Raw genomic sequence first — 17,087 nt, forward strand, 5'->3', positions numbered from 1 at the left:
AGATAGATAGATAGATAGATAGATAGATAGATAGATAGATAGATAGATAGAGTGGGCCCTTGATATTCACTGAGGTTTGGTACCAAGACCTGCTGTGGATACCAAAATCAAGTTTAGATCCCATTTAAATACAATGACATAGTAAAATGGTATCCCTTGCATAAAATGGCAAAATCAAAGTTTATTTTGGGGAATTTCTATATTTTTAAAATATTTTCAAACCGTGGATACTTGAATCCGTGGATTAAAAAAATCTGTGGATAAGGAGGGCTGGTTGTACATCTTTCTTCTAGTCTCTGGCTTCTTTGTTTCTGTAAATGTGATGAGTCCAAAATCTTTACTTCACAACCTTTTTATGCTTCTGTAGCAGAGTTGGGAATCTTGTGGCCCTCAAGATGATGCTGAATTGCAACTTCCAGAGGCTCTACCTAGCATAGGTGAGGAAGACTGGGAGTTGCAATTCAGCAACAACCCAAAGGTTTCCTGATTCCCTTCCTCTTTTATGGGACTGGCCCTTTACACATAAAGGTCTTGTAAATCTGAAGACCAAGCAGAGAAGCAAATCCATTGAGTGCAACATCAGCCCAATGCCGTCTGCACACTTCTTTTTAAACATATCCCTCTTCTGCTTCTTCAATAGTGGTCAGTAATTCCATTGCAGAGAGAGTTAACTTATCAGGGCCAGGCAGATGTCTGTGGAGGAAACTGGCAAACGGGCCGGTCAAGAGGTCTGCTTAGGAGTTGGCTCAGTCTAAAAAACACATGAGACGATACAGGAGCCTTGATCATTGTGGTCCTAGAAAGAAACCAAAGATTAGAGGGCAAGGGAAGAAAATCCTTTTGAGTATTTTTGTTTCCCAAACTTGATAGCAAAGGCTCAGTTTTATTCACAGGCAGGAAATATGAAATGACAAAGAGTTACACACCCTTTCCTCTTTTCCCTATACCCTTGGCAATGGCTAACTGATAAAGGGTTAACTGATAAAGAGTTATTCTCTCACATTGCCAAATGCCTCTCCATTTATTTTGAGGAATGCATGAGCATCCTGTTAGAGAAAAAGATCTTTGGGATGGTTGATGTCTCTTGTTACCGGTGGTTCTGGATTGGTACCAACTGGAACAGATGCAGTCTTCTCAGCTACTCAGGATCAAAGTAACTTCCACACAGATTTTCACTCAAATGAGGGTTTATTAACTTTGTTGCTATTTACACTTTACAGCAAGCTACTATACATCTATTCTCTTTCAGAGTCCATGCTAGAAGCTTGAATGTGACATCAGTCTTTGTTTTCTCACAAGATCATCTTTCCCACCAAGTGGACACACCTCTTTCCCATGAAGTCACCATGCTACACAAGAGCATAACAATAATACATTTGTTTATATTATGTCTCAGTAAATGTCCTTGAAGACTTGTTCTTCCAGGTCTAGGCTTTCTGTCCTGCAACAGGAACCATTTTAAACCTTAGTTAACCATTGACACATCTGAACATTTTCAATACAAATTAGAAATATATTTTAACACATCCCTATGTTGATCCCTTTAAGAATATTTAGAAGGTTACACTGGGCTAGCATTGTGAGATTATGACCATTAAACAGGAGTAACTGATCTAGAGTCTCATAGTAAAGTTTGGGGAGGGAAATCTTGGTTTACTTTTTGAGGAACTCTATTCAAAGAAGGGACGGCAGGAACAAAGGCTCAGTTTCAGAAGCCCCTAAAACTACACTACATTACTGAAAGTATGATGGTTGGCATCAAGGAAGGAAGCGGACACATGTGACTACTCCATATCCCAAAGATTATGGCTATTTCCAAGGAGAACAAAGAAATAGGACTAAGGGGTTTATCGCATGGTCTAAAAAGCCTGGGTACATTTCCTGAATTCAATCCTAATTTGGGAGGCAGCCGGGTGAAATTGCCATTGACGTCCATCTCAGATGCAAACCTGGGTCCTCTAAGATGCTTTGGTGGCCTTTTTGTAATGATGGAAAATTCTAACTGGAAATAGAGCCTGGATGGGCATGGCTTCGGCCCAGGCTGCATCTGGGATGGACCCCTGTCAGCAATTTCGGTGGTGATTTATATATGATAAGACCCAGCTGCCTCCCGAATTAAGACTGAATTTGGGAAAGGTAAACCGGGCTTTTAAGACCATGCAATAAACCAAGAATAACAAACAGTAACATTAAAGAAGTGGTTACTTAGAAAAGTCAAGAGGGAATAAGTTACCAAAACCCTGTTTGTTTATCATCCTACACCAGAGATGCCAGGTGAAAAACAGGATAGAGGTAAAAGAGGGAATTTCTGCAGGTGTAGCTTGTCATAGTCAAACCTATCATGAGGTTTTCTTGGCAAGATTTTAGAGGAGGTTTGCCATTGCATTCCCCTGAGGCTGAGAGAGTGTGAGTTGCCCGAGGTCACCCAGTGGGTTTCATGGCTGAGCCAGGAATCAAACCTTGATCTCCATAGTTATAGTCTGTGGAACTTATCCCACCGCTTTAAAAAGTGATTTACAGCTCCTGAATTGAATTCTGATTCAGGCTGCATCCTGGTCCTATTGCATGACTTTTGTCTCCAAATCCACCATCCAACTACAGCCTGGGTCCTTTACCGCACTTTGGCGGACATTTTTCAAAGTTGGGAGTGTTCACTGGGTGACCTTGGGCTACTCACACTCTCTCAGCCTCAGGAAAAGGCAATGGCAAACCTCCTCTGAAATCTAGCCAAGAAAACCCCATGATAAGTTTGCCTATGACAAGCTACACCTGCAGAAATTCCTTCTTTTACACAACTGTTAAAATTACAGAACATCTGTCTCAAGTTTTCTTTCTGGCAACACTACATCATGTTTACTTCTGAGATAAACCAAATTGTTTAATAACTTGTGACATCCCTATGTTCTTCCCTTTTACCTTTGGTGTGCAAGGCGGGCACTTTCTGTGGCTCACTCTTTGTTAACTGCATTGCCTTCTTTTGGTTCTTTTCAACTGGCATCCAGAAGTAACAGGCCTGTTTCTTCACTTTTCTCCCCAGGATCACCACGATATGCTCCTGGAGATAGAGAGGGACAAGGCCATCACAGACAAGGTTATCCTCATCCAAAAAGTGGTCCGTGGATTTAAAGACAGGTATGGAGCATGACTTTAAAAGCCAGTTCACATTCATAGGATTTTAGCACAGTGCCTGCAGTCTCGCCACAATTGTGGTAGTTTAATAACAGAAGCATACCAGTTTTGCATAAATCTTTATCACATGTTCTCCACATTAGTGCTTTAATGCTACTTTGGTATTCTGATTTCTGCACTGCCACCCTAATGCCACCTTCTAGCCCCTGCATGCCCTACTCTACATGTGTGTGCCCTTCCTTCAATGTTTTTAAAATTAGGTTTTCTTTGATGTAATTTTGCAGTTCCACATCAACAAAGAAATGAGTCTCACAACACTTTGAGGGCAAGGCAGCAATGAGACAGAATCAGTGTCATGCTAGATAAATATTGCCAAAGGAGCTGTTTTTCAACTTTAGCGCCAGTTTCAAAGCCGCATGTGATTAAGTCCAAAGTTTTTATTTTGCATGCTTGTTTCTGAAATGCCACTTGGGAGCTATGTTGCAAAGAAAATCCTGTGATAGGTTTGTCTTAGCATCGCCATAAGTCAGAAACAGCTTGAAGACATGCAACAGCAGCATAGAGCTTACTCTGTTAGTGAGTGTTTGCAATCCTAGAGGGGAAGCAACTTTAACCCAATGCAAACAGACCCTATCTTGCAGACTTCAGGAAGATAACAGTCAAATAAAAATAGCTATATCCTTGAGTGAAAAGCCCAAACAATGCTTTTTTGCGACCATTTCCCTATTAACTGAAGGATGTAGTGAAAGCCCTTGACTTGTTAATGAGATGAGAGGGCAGTTTTAGAGCAACAGATTTTTCCTCAAACATACTTCTGTTCAATGCATGGTCAGAGTTTATTTTCTCATATAACTGCAGAAACACCCAAAGTCTTCTCTGCTTTGCAAACTGTATCCTCTGCTAATGTAAACTTCGATTACACAGACAATAGGGCCGTGCGTGTTTTTCAGAAATCCTGTGTTTAGCTTCTTGGAAGCCTTTCTTTGACAGAGAAATTATATACTGTTGGCTCTAAGTCAGAGCTGAGTCAGGAGATCACAGATTGTTCATATCTAACTAAAGTAGACTCAGTAGAATTGATATCACAGGCCTTTAAGTCCCAGACGCTGCACTTTCACTAGAAATGAAGATGACTGAATTGTGGTTTCACGTTTTGGATATATCATGAGTTGATGTGACTCAATGCTTATAAGTTAGATTGATATAAGAGTAAAAACGTAGTAAGTTTTGTCTTGTTCTGTGGTATGAATATTGCTCTTGGTTAGTGAATATATTTATGTCGATTACTGTTTGACATTTGTAAGTTGGTTGTTAAATTTTTCTTAAATAATGTTTTTTTAATAAATAAATAAATAAATAAATATGGTAATGCTTGATAAAGTGGAAAGCAGAAGGAAAAGAAAGAGACTGATCTATTATTACAACTGCTACTATTATTATTACTACTACTATTAATAATAATAATAAATTCCTACCCGCCTCTCTCCATGGATTGAGGTGAGAAACAACAACAATTAACAGACAAACAACATCAGTTTAAAGACATCAGTTAAAACATATGTCAGTTTAAAAGGACAAATAAAATACATAGACTGACTCAAGAGATTATCACTTTATCTTGGTTGTCAGGATAGACCCAGGATGTAACTTTCTTAAGGCTAATCTTATTGCATTCACCCATCACCGGGCAATGTGTAACCCGGGCTTCTCTGGGCTTGTCCTGCATCTTTTCAAGAGTGGGAAAATCCTTTTCTTTAAAGGCTGTGAGAGTAGCCCAGGTTGCGTACGGGTTGCATACTGCCCAGCGATGGGTGAATGCAATAAGATCCGCCTTAAGAAAGTTACATCCCAGGTCTTTCCTGGCAGTGAAGCTAATGCGATAATCCAAGGAAGCAATGGGTGCCTTGAGTTTGAGCTGAGCTATTGATGAGGAATGTCTTATTGAGGCTGGAGCAAGCTTGTTTTCTGCTGCTCCAGAGACTAAGACACAGAGCAATGGTTGCAAACTACAGGAAAGGGGATTCCATCTAAACATTAGGAAGAACTTCCACATGGTCAGAGCTGTTCAACAGTGGAAGATGCTGTCTGGGAGTCTGGTGGAGTCTTCTTATTTGGAGGTTTTTAAACAGAAACTGGATAGCTACCTCTCGCAGTCGTACTGTGATTGTGTCTTCCTGCATGGCAGAATGAGGTTGGACTGGATGACCATTGGAATCTCTTCCAGTTCTAGGATTCTGTGCTTTCAAATGTACTTTGGAAATTTCAGCTGATGTAGAATGCATCCCACTGAGCAATGGCAGGAGCCAGGTGGGAGGACATCTGACATGTATATTACACTAGTAACCAATTACACTTTAGGACACAATTTAATCTTTAATCTTTATAACTTTAAAGCAAAGGTGGAGAATTTGTTTTTGTCCTGGGGCCAAATTCCAATTTAGGAAGGCTCTCAGACCCTGCGTGGCTTAGTGGTTTGAGCATTGGACTGTGACTCCACAGACCAGGGTTCAAATCGCCGTTCAGCCATGGAAACTTACTGGGCGAGTTACACTCTCTCTACTCCAGAAAACCCTATGATGGGGGTCACCATAAGTCGCAAATGACTAGGAGGCACACAACAACTACTCAGGGACCATTTTCTAGCAATGGGCAGGCCCAGGGTGGGATCAACAGTAGCTTTTAGCTTCCATGTTAATGGAGCTGTAAATCAACCCCTGCTTAAATTCAGACTTCAAAAGAGCTCTCCTGAATGCTGAACTCTGGGGCAGTACAGACCACCCCTTTCAGGGCACCCGTTATTGGTCTGTTTTTGTAGGCGCCCATTTTTGGTCCACAGCATTGCCATAGCAACCAAGCCACACGGCAACGCTGCGGACCAAAAAAGGAGCAGCCTAGAGCATCGCAGCCCTTACAGTCTTCCTTTGGATGATGTGTGGGCGCTACGACGCCCACACCTCATGCACATGCCCCCCTGTGTGGGAGGGGCGGCACTGTAATGGTGCCACCCGCATGTAGTAGGGGTCGGGACCATGCAGTTGGCGTGCTGTCCCGAGCCCTACTATCGCTGCCAGGACGTCATGTCCTGGCGATGTGTACCGGGTCTCTAGCTCCAAAATAAGTTCAGCCTCTTGAATATAGCTTTTAAAGTTTGTATTAAAATCCAGTTGATTCACCGTCCCACTGACATGAAAGCGACCAGCTGCGACTGAATGAAATTGAAAGTGGTTTGAGTGTTAGATTAGGGGTGCATCTTCAGTGTAGAAATAATGCATTTTGATGCCACTTTAAGTGCTTTAACTCCATCCTATGGATTTCTGGGATTTGTAGTTCTCTACCAAAGAGTGTGGGTAACTCACAAAACTATGAATCCCAGGATTCTGTAGGATACAGCCATGGCAGGTAATGTGATCTCAAACTGCATTATTGTTATAGTGTAGATGCACCACAGGACTCTTGGTCGTGGGAACCCACTGGGTGATCCTGGGCAAGTCATACTCTCTCGGCCTCAGAGGAAGGCAATGCCAAACTTCCTCTGGGTAAATCTTTAGAAGCAGGATTCTGTAAGACCAGAGTTCAGATTCACACGCAGCCATCGAAGCCCACTGGATGATCCTGGACAAGTTGTATTGCATCCTCACTGCAGAAATGATCCAGTTTGGCACTACTTTAACTACCACAGCTCCATGCTATGGAATTCTGAAGCCGTGGCAGTTAAAAAGTGGTGTCAAACCAGATTATTTCTGCAGTGAGGATGCAGCCTGAGCCTTAGAGGAAGGCAGTGCCAAACCTCTGATAAGTCTTTAGAAGCACAATGGGCTAGGATACTGCAAGACCGGGCTTCAAATTCGCACTCAGCCAGGGAAACCCACTGGGTGATCTTGAGCAAGACACATTCTCTCAACCTCAGGTGAAAGCAATGGCAAATTGCTTCTGAACAAATTTCACCCAAAAACCTTGTGATAAAGGGCCGAAACAGACGGCCCAAATGCCCCATGCTGGCGCTGATTTTAGGGTTAGGGACTTTGCGGCAACCACACAGTCCCTAATCCTAGCACGGCGTGGCAATACTATAATGGCGGTGTCCCATCCATATGAGTGCCACCATTGTGATGAAAGCGATGTGCGGCATCCACACATCACTTATGTAATGAGTGTGCCCTGCAGCGGGTTCTTTTTCCTCCGGAGGGAAGCCACACGATTTGGCTGCTGCGGCTTCCCTCTGGAAGGAATTAGGCTGCTGACAGGTCACCATAAACTGGAAACAACTTGAAGTCAAACAGCGACAACGGCAAACAAGCAGTAGCACTCACAGTCTGAACTTTGAAAACAGAGAGAAAAATTTGTAAATATTATTATGATTGATTGATTGATTTCTTAGCCACCTCTCCCCATGGATCATGGCAAGGAACAACAACAAAACAACAATGCATAATATCAGTTGAAACACATTAATTGAAGCTTGCAACAGCTTAAAAGGACAAATAAGGCATACACATTTTAAAACAGCCTACATTTAAAATTCAACCTCTTTTTAAAAATTCAAGGATGTTTTTTTAATCAATCATTGTAAAAAAGTTAGGCTTCTTTCAAGGATAGGGGTTTGACATGAATAACAAACAGAGAAACAGAGACAGAACTGAATGATGATAATCTCTTTTTTCCAGGTCCAATTTCCTGAAAGTGAGGAATGCAGCTCTGATGATTCAGCGGAACTGGAGGGGCCATAACTGCCGGAGAAACTACGGTGCTGTAAGTTTTTCCAGGAAAATGCATTTAGCCCAAGTGTTTGTCTATCTAGCCCAGTATGATCTGGATCTGATGAGCCAGAATTTTACCCATCTGAGTTGCTATCTCATGCTGTTCAACTTGGATGGGTCTATGGGGTCATTTTCACCACCAAAGAGAAAAATACTGAAGAGTACGCAATGGAATCCACAAGAACAAAGGGGGAGATACATCTCCAAGTGCTCTGTAGATAGCCTTTATTTTTCATTTTGATATGTTATTTTGTTGCTATCTCCGGCTAATTCTCATTCCATTAGCCGGACCGATAAAAAACTAGAGACCTATTTATAGACTTGCATCATTGATATGCTACCTTTCTCCCAAAGTGGGATGTGAAGCGGCTACCAAAAACAGCAAATTAAAAAATGTTTAAAATAAAATTTAAAAATTTCAAATCTTATATTAAACACTATAAAATACTTTAAAAGCCATACAAAAGTCAAAAGCAAATAAATAAAACCTCTCCTACCTATATAAATATTTAAAGGTATCAAAATACAATAATGTGTTGCTGTGTGCTCTCAAGTTTTTCCAACTTGTTGCAACCCTATCATGGGGTTTTCTTGGCAAGTTTCTTTGGAGGGGGATTTGAGTGGGTTTCCGTGGCTGAACTGGGATTCAAATCCTGGTCAGCATGCCATAGCGCTTTGAGTGTTGGAGTATGAGTTTGGAGAGCAGGGTTCAAATCACAGCTTAGCCATGTAAACCCACTGGGTGACCTCCTCTGAACGAATCTTGCCAACAGAACCCCATGATAGGGTTGCCTTCGGGCAGCCTTTCTCAAATAGTGCCCCCCCGGGGGGGGCACGAGGCTCTGTAAAGGGGGCCGCGAGGCTCTGTTATGCAGAGGTGTACTTATAACGATTTTATAGACAAATGATACTATTTACAGTCGCGCGGGGGGGGGACGTGAAATGTTTTCTTCTTCCTAGGGGTGGCATGACAGAAAATAATTGAGAAGCACTGCCTTAGGGTCACCATAAGCCAAAACGACTTGAAGGCATGCAACCACAACCAACACTTTATTTTATTTTGATACATTTGAATTTTTACATAGGTAGAAGATGTTTTATTTATTTGTTTTTAACTTTTGTATGGCTTTTAATGTGTTTTAATAGTGTTTAATGTAAGTACTTTTAATTGATTTTTAAAAAATTATTGTAAATGGTTTTCGCTATTTTTTTAAACCCCCGGGTCCCACTGTGGGAGAAAGGTGGCATATAAATGAAATAAATAAATAGGTCTCCAATTTTGTTGTTGTTGTTGGTCCAGCTAATAGAATGAGAATTTCAGCTCCAGAAATTTCTGCTGCTAGTTTTCCATATTGCCCCTGAGGAAGGCCACTGCCATACTTACATAGACCAAAATGCATTTGGCTTGTATCAATAAAGACCATGTACAGATTACCTGAAGACATATCTCCCACTTTTTTCTTGACATTTTCACCACCCCACCCATTTAAAAAATCCTGAGAAATTCCATTAAAAAAGGTCATTCACACCTCTGCAGATTCATTTGGGCATTTAAAATCTGGACACTTCTCTGATTGTTTTTTAAAAGAAAGTCCATGGGGCTCAAGAGACCGCCTGAAAAGGGTGGGCTTAAGGCACCCATTTTTGCCCCTGAGGCTCAGCAGCCAAACCGCGTGGTGTCCCTCTGCACCATGACGCCATGAGTGCACCATTGGCGCACTGTGGCATGTCAATGATGCAAGCGGGGTGCCATGACGTGCGGACGCTGCACCGTGCTTGCATCATCATGGTGGCCTCCGTGTGGCCAGGAGACTGCCATGATGGCGCCGCTGCCATGCACTAGGTTTTGTAAGCATGCAGTTGCTCCATTTTCCCAAATCCTAATTTTGTCGATGGTCTGTTCTGGGCCCATTTTGGCCTAAAACAGGCTCGTGGTTACTTGAAATAGCCTTTAATGGACCAACTGTGCCCTTAAAACCTTTGGGTGGGCATGGCTAGCTATTTTTTAAAATATATTTTATTAAACATGCAATATACAAAATACATTATTTCAATATTTGAGTCATCAGTACAACTACTAGAAATTATGATATCACAAATTACAAACTGCAAGTTGAAAATATGATTACATGGGTAAACCTGAAGCCAGCAGCCTACTATTACAAAGAGAACATAAGCGATATTAGAACTATTCATTTATCAGTGTATCAGACCAAACATTGAGATATTGTAAAGGTGGAGATACGTAGCTGGCCATTTTAATACTATATTTCTACCAAGCTGGAGGTGGTGTTAGTGGTTCTGGACAATTTCACCATTCCACTAACTTGGCAGCTATCACCTGACATCGAATTAGCACAAAACTTGGAAACCTTTCTCTTTTTTTGCACGACAGCTTCCAGAACCAGGGATCTGTAGTGCAAAGTAGTGCCCTTTTGCAATCTTTGATCTTGATGTTTCATCTAGTCTCACTCTTGCATTTCACCCTGGGGAAGAGACAACTTGATTTCCATAACCCCTTTTTCTTTTCAAGATGCGAGTTGGCTTTCTGAGGCTGCAAGCCCTCTACCGTTCCCGCAAACTCCACAAGCAGTACCACATGGCTCGCAGGCGCATCATTGAGTTCCAAGCCAGGTGCCGGGGTTTCCTGGTACGCCGGGCCTTCCGCCATCGCCTTTGGGCAGTCTTCACCATCCAGGCCTATGCCCGGGGCATGATTGCTCGCCGCCTATATAAGCGTTTGAAGGGAGAGGTGAGTGTTGTGGTCAGAATCAGCTTCAGACAAAAGACTTGTCTTTATCATGAAAGAAATACAAGCAGCCCTCCATATCCACAGGTTCTTTATCCATGCATTCAACCATCCACAGCTTGAAAATATTCCAAAAAAGCCAATCTTGTTTTTGCTATTTTATATAAGGGACGGCATTTTATCATTTAAAGGGACTTGAGCATCCATGAATTTTGCTATTCATGGTGGATCTTGGAAGCAAACCCCAATGAATACCAAGGGTCCACTGTATTTGCGTGGGGTGCCTTCACGTCACCTGTTGACTTATGGTGGCCCTATGAATTTCATAGGATTTTCTTATATAAGAAATACTCAGAGGTGGTTTTGTGAGTTCTTTCCTCTGAAATATAGCCTACAGCACTTGGTATTCATTGGCGGTCTGCTGTCCAAGTAGAAACCAGGGCTGGCCCTGCTTAGCTTCCAAGATGAAACAGGACCTGGTGCCTTTAGAGTATTTAGGCCAACAAGCAAACTTTTAGTGGAACTAAAACCTATTTACAGTGTAGAGCAAATATGGTATGGATAGAGAGAGTGGAAGTTGCAACAGCAGTTTGCTAGTGTCTCCTATTGCAAGATGGTACAGATTAATTGTTTTTTGTCAGTTTTTCAGGCTATGTGGCCTGGAAGGGTTTATTCCTAACGTTTCGCCAGCATCTGTGGCTGACATCTTCAGAGCAGAGAAGAAATGTCAGGAATAAACTCTTTCAGAACATGGACACATAGCCTGGAAAACCCAGAAAAAACTATGGATGCTGGCTGTGAAAGCCTTCGACTTTACATACAAATTAATTGTTCGAGTTCAGGTTTTCTGGCAGCCACAGCCCGACTTTTCCAGAAAGTATCACTTGCTTTATCTCCAACATCCAAGAAGTCAAAACAAATGATAGACAAACATTCCAAATAAACAAATCATTCCAGTAGACAAACAAACAAAAAGCTAGCTATTCCTGTTGAACCTTTCCCTTAATTTCAGATTGTTATTACAGGTATTATATGTGGAAAGTGCCAGTTAATCAATGGTAGGGTCAGAAAGTGCTTAATCTGCTTTTTCTTGAAATTCTTCATTGCTTAACCAGTCTGCAACTCCTAAGAAATCTTCCCTGGTTGAAGATATTTTTCCTTTCACATGGCTCTACCTTACTTTTGAGAGCCAGCATGGTGCAATGGTTTGAGCATTGGACTACAACTCTGGAAACCAGGGTTCAATTCCTAACTCAGCCATGGAAACCCAATGGGTGGCCTCTCAGTCCCAGAAGATTCTGTGATAGGTTCAGTTTAGTTTTTCCAGAAGTCTGAAACAATGTGAAGGCACAAAACTACAACTAAAACTACAAAATTGAACATGAAGCATCACACATCAGAATTCTTCATCACCTCTGCAATTTACCCCAATAGGCCCCAAATATCTAACACTCAACTGTATAGTTTTACGTAAAAACCAAGCTGTGATAATGGATATTTTTTAATCTTGGCCACTCATGAAGTAAGAGAACCTGACATGGGTATCCCAAAACATTGTTCTTTTGATATAGGGACCAAGAAAAATCTTTCACCTTTACAACTTATTGTAAAACTCTGATTGCTCCTCATCATTGGAAAGGGTTAAGATCCCAACCCTACCGCGGCTATGATCACAACATGAATTACATGACCACCCTCTTTAAATACCTCAAGGGCAACCACAGAGAGGAGGGATCAGGCCTGTTCTCTGTTGCCCTACATGTCAGGAGCAGGTCTAACGATCTGAAGTTACAGGAGAGCATATTTCAATTGAACATTAGAATAAACCGCTTGACAATGAGCACAGTTTGGCAGTGGAACTGATTGCTTAGAGAGCTGGTGGGTCTCCTTCCCTCTACAACTTCAGAAAGAGGCTGGGCAGCTACCTGCTAGAGAAGCTCTACCTGGATATCTTGCACTGAACAGGGGATTGGACTTAACATAGGAGACCTTCAAACTCTGTAATTCTGTAGTTCACACACACCTGTACACTTCTAGGAAACCCTCCATGCTTAGCCACTACTTTGCCTTATGGAAGGCTCAGCCCTGCCTACAATTATAGTAAACTTCAGATGCCAGCCACAGATGCAGGTGAAACATCAGAAATAAACTCTTCTAGATCATGGCCACATAGCCTGAAAAACCCACAAAAAACTATGGATGCCAGCCATGAAAGCCTTCAACTTCCCATAGTACATTTATTTTTTTAAAAGGGAGGTTGGCAGTTCACTTCACATCTAGTTCAACCCAATCTTTCCTGAATTCCATTTAACTTTCCCCATTTGTCATCTGGTTCATAAATTCAATGAGCAATCCAGGCAGTCAATTCAAGTGGGTCTCTTAAAAATTTCTTTTCCCTAGTACCACCGCCGCCTAGAAGCAGAAAAGCTACGTCTGCTGGAAGAGGAGCGGCTGCGGAAGGAGATGAGTGCAAAGAAAGCCAAAGAAGAAGCTGAAAAGAAACACCAAGTGGGTCCTTAGGTTTGCTTTCCATGTCTGTGACGCTGCCAGGCTTTTTGTGCAGACTCCATCCTTTCTGGCTTAACTCATGTTATGGGAAGGGCCTGGACTAATATTTGATTTTATGGGGTCAATAACCTGGAGTTACTTAGGGTTGTGGACTTGGTGAATGCTTCTAGATTCCTGAATGGAGAAATGGGCATTGTTATAACCTGGAAAAGTACCTTTCTCGACTACAATACCCAGAATCCCCCAGCCATATTGGCATAGTTGTAACCTTAAAAAAAACTTCCCCCTAATCTCTGGGCCTGGTTGCATGGTTACTCTGAAATGGGATACATTTGCACTGTAGAAATAATGCAGTTTGATACCACTTTTACTGCCTTGGCTCCATCTTACAGAATCCTGGGATTTGTACTTTTTGTGAGGCACCAGAGCTCTTTACCGGAAAAGGTGAAAGACCTTGTAAAATTACAAATCCCAGGATTCCATAGGATGGAATTACAGCCCTTAACATTGTGTCAAAGTGCATTATTTCTACCATGTAAATGCAACCATTGTGGCTGGTAGTTACATCCCAATTTTGCATGAAATTGGATTAAACAATATGCACATGTTTATCCTGACTGGCTTTTAATGTACTTGCCTATGCAAGGATTCAAGAAGATGCTTGCAGACATTTGGGGTTATTTTACTTAGCATTTGTGTCCCTCTTGAATTCTTCTTACTCATTTTCATAGTTTCCTTCTAGTTACGCCTAGCCCAGCTGGCACGGGAAGATGCTGAAAGGGAAATAAAGGAAAAGGAGGAAGCTCGACGGAAAAAGGAACTCTTGCAGAAAATGGAGAAGGCCCGAAATGAACCTGTGAATGACTCTGACATGGTGGACAAAATGTTTGGATTCTTGGGAACGACATCTTCTTTGCCTGGCCAAGAAGGACAAGCACCTAATGGCTTTGAGGTAGCTGACAATAAAACAGTCACCTAGGTGGTTCACAATATAGGCTGAGTCCCTCAACTCGCCCTTATCCAAAAGTCTGAAATCCGAAATGCTCCAAAATTCATGGCTAACCCCAGCCTTAAATCCATGGCTGTCTGAGATAGTGACACCTTTGCTTTCTGATGGTTCAGTGTACCACAAACTTTGTTTCATGCACAAAAATATTTAAAATACTGTATAAAATTGCCTTCAGGCTATGAGTACAAGGTGTATATGAAACCTAAACATGAATTTCCTGTTTAGGCTTGGGTCTCATTTCCAAGATATTTCATTTTGTATATGCAAATATTCAAAAATCCTCCAAAGGACTTCTGATCCTCATCATTCTGGATAAGGGAGACTTAATCTGTATATTCTCATCACACATCAGCATGACATTTTCTGCCTATTCCAGGTGTGAGCATATGAGTGGATGCTTATAGCATAGCTTTCTTCCTGATATGTTAATTTGCCTCATGCAAAAAGACGTAGAGGTTCCTTTAAATATATTTCTAATTTCACCTGTATTAATAATAAAGTTTTAGAATGGAAGGGATGGACCAGCATCCCTTGTACACAGTTACCTGACTTGGGCCTAGGTTATGTGAAGGACCATATTCTCATGGGAACATGGGATAGGGCTTTCTCAGTGACTGCTGGCAGCCCCCATCACTGACTATTCTTAATGTGTTTTTATTTGTTTTAAATTAATGTTTTACTTGGATTCATTGTTTAATTTTTTAAAAATTGTACCATATTCTGTTTTAGCTATTTTGTTTTAACCTATTTTAAAACCTGTTTGGGTCTCATATTTGGAGAAAGGCAGAATATGAATAAAATAAAAACAGTCTATCAGTAGGTTAATTTTATTTTAATTTTTGAATGCTTTAATTCTTGTATGTTTTTAGTTCTAGGGAAGAGGCAGAATATGAAAGAACAAGAATAAGAACAACAATATATTTAAATGATAGTTAGCTAGGTAAAACAAAGGTAATTAAAATGTAAATTCAGGTTTGAAACACAATTAAAAATACATCAGTAAAAAAAAAACCTCCCAAGTAATGAGCACCCAAGCAACTAAAACTATTCCAGACACCCAGCAGATCCAGTGCAAAAAAAATGCAACTGAGAAGCCATAACTGGATCAAATTAAGTCTCTAATAATTCTTCTCAGGATCTTGAGAGGGTTTCAAAAGAACTGGAGGAAGATGACCTGGATACAGCCTTACCTTTGCCTGAGGAAGAGGAAGAAGACCTTTCAGAGTACAAATTTGCAAAGTTTGCTGCCACGTATTTCCAGGGCACAACTACACACACCTATATTCGCCGGCCTCTCAAGCAGCCACTCCTGTATCACGAGGATGAAGGAGACCAGCTGGTGAGTCTTCAGGAACTGCTTGGTTAAAGACAGCATCATACCCTCCAGCTTTCCCGATTTTGGCAGAGATAGTCTTGATTAATCCTCTGTTGTTCCACTTTTCAGCTGTTTTCAAAATGTCCCAGTTTCTCTTGCCTCCTCCCACTTTCCCCCTTTGTCCTCCTGCCTTGTGCGTTCTCCCTCATTTGCCATATTGAGCAAACAGATGTTGTCTGGCCACATGTGTCCTGGTTTCCGTCTGTGATATATTAGAGTATATGCAGTTATATATGCATTCTTACCTGATTGTAATGAAGTCTTAATTCTCTAGAAAAACCCTGACTCTATGTGAAGGGTCGAGCAATGTTTTTATTGGCGGGAGCATGTTTCATTTATTTATTTTTTAATTTTTGTATGTTACTGAATAATTTTATATTGTTTGAATTGTGATTATTTTAAATTGTTTTTAAAACTGCCTGGATAAATTTTCATTTCCCCCCTTTCTGTGAGATGCCTTGGGTCCCACTCCATGAGAAAGGTGGCATATAAATAAAATAAATAAAATATAAATTTGCTGGCCTAGTGGCCAACACTTAGCAACATGCTGAATGCTGCTCAGGGTCGACTCAGCCTTGCATCCTTCCATAGGTCGCTAAAATGAGTACCCAGTTTGTTGGGGGCAATTGGTTTACACATTGTAAACAGCTTAGGAAGTGCTTAAGTGCACTGATAAGTGGTATAGAAATGTACTTGCTATTGCTATATGCACATAGACTTTTCCTGCAATCATCATTTCTCTATCGAAAACTATTGCTTGGTGGATAATATCATAGGACACTTTAGGCACTAGGTGGTCTGTTGGAGAGAGAAATGACAATTCTGACTCATATGTCTTCTCAGTTGTCCATGTCAGTCCCTAATAAACATTTTCTTTTATTTCATAAAAACAAACAAAAGGCAGCCCTTGCAGTGTGGATTACAATCCTTCGCTTCATGGGGGACCTTCCCGAACCAAAGTATCACACAGCAATGAGTGATGGCAGCGAGAAAATTCCGGTGATGACCAAAATATGTGAGACGCTGGGGAAGAAGACTTACAAAAAAGAACTCCAAGCCCTTCAAGGTGAAGGAGAGGTATGTGAGACTGCTTTTCCTCATCTGACAATTGAAGGTACTGGAGGGTACACCGCCTCCTTTTGAATCCCCTTTGTATGGGAGGGGGAGAATTTAGGAGGTAAATGGCTCTGGGAAGGGTATTCAGCATTCCATACCTAAGTGTGATAACCTTAGTTTGGATCAGTCCTTGCACATTTAAAAATTAAATTCTACAAATTGTTGACATATTGGAGAGAGCATGCCTGCAACAGAACATGAAGAACAATACAATCCAGCACTTGAACCACACAGTATTCCACTTTTACCATTTAATGAGGCATGCCACACTAGAGATATAAATAATATTAGGGTTTTTTTACATTCTCCTGAGCGAGAAAGGATTTTAAGTGTTGTCAATCTCTACCAGACTTTTCCACATGTGTGGGAGAATTAAAACACACACACACACACAGTGGTGTTCCCCTTCCCCTAGTTTCACTGGGATTTCCACAAACATTTCTT

At 41.3% G+C, this 17,087-nt stretch overlaps 1 protein-coding gene across 1 annotated transcript in view; it reads left to right on the forward strand.

The window, feature by feature from the left end:
* Nucleotides 1–17,087, forward strand: part of LOC121925124 (unconventional myosin-VIIa) — a 114,698-nt gene that overhangs the window by 62,256 nt on the left and 35,355 nt on the right. The window contains exons 18-24 of the mRNA XM_042456920.1: nucleotides 3,038–3,132; nucleotides 7,794–7,878; nucleotides 10,420–10,638; nucleotides 13,036–13,143; nucleotides 13,886–14,095; nucleotides 15,288–15,491; nucleotides 16,428–16,604. Coding sequence (XP_042312854.1) covers nucleotides 3,038–3,132; nucleotides 7,794–7,878; nucleotides 10,420–10,638; nucleotides 13,036–13,143; nucleotides 13,886–14,095; nucleotides 15,288–15,491; nucleotides 16,428–16,604 — 1,098 coding nt within the window. The remainder of the gene's footprint in view (nucleotides 1–3,037; nucleotides 3,133–7,793; nucleotides 7,879–10,419; nucleotides 10,639–13,035; nucleotides 13,144–13,885; nucleotides 14,096–15,287; nucleotides 15,492–16,427; nucleotides 16,605–17,087) is intronic.

This window comes from Sceloporus undulatus, chromosome 3 (genome assembly GCF_019175285.1).
Source record: "Sceloporus undulatus isolate JIND9_A2432 ecotype Alabama chromosome 3, SceUnd_v1.1, whole genome shotgun sequence".
NCBI lineage: Eukaryota > Metazoa > Chordata > Lepidosauria > Squamata > Phrynosomatidae > Sceloporus > Sceloporus undulatus.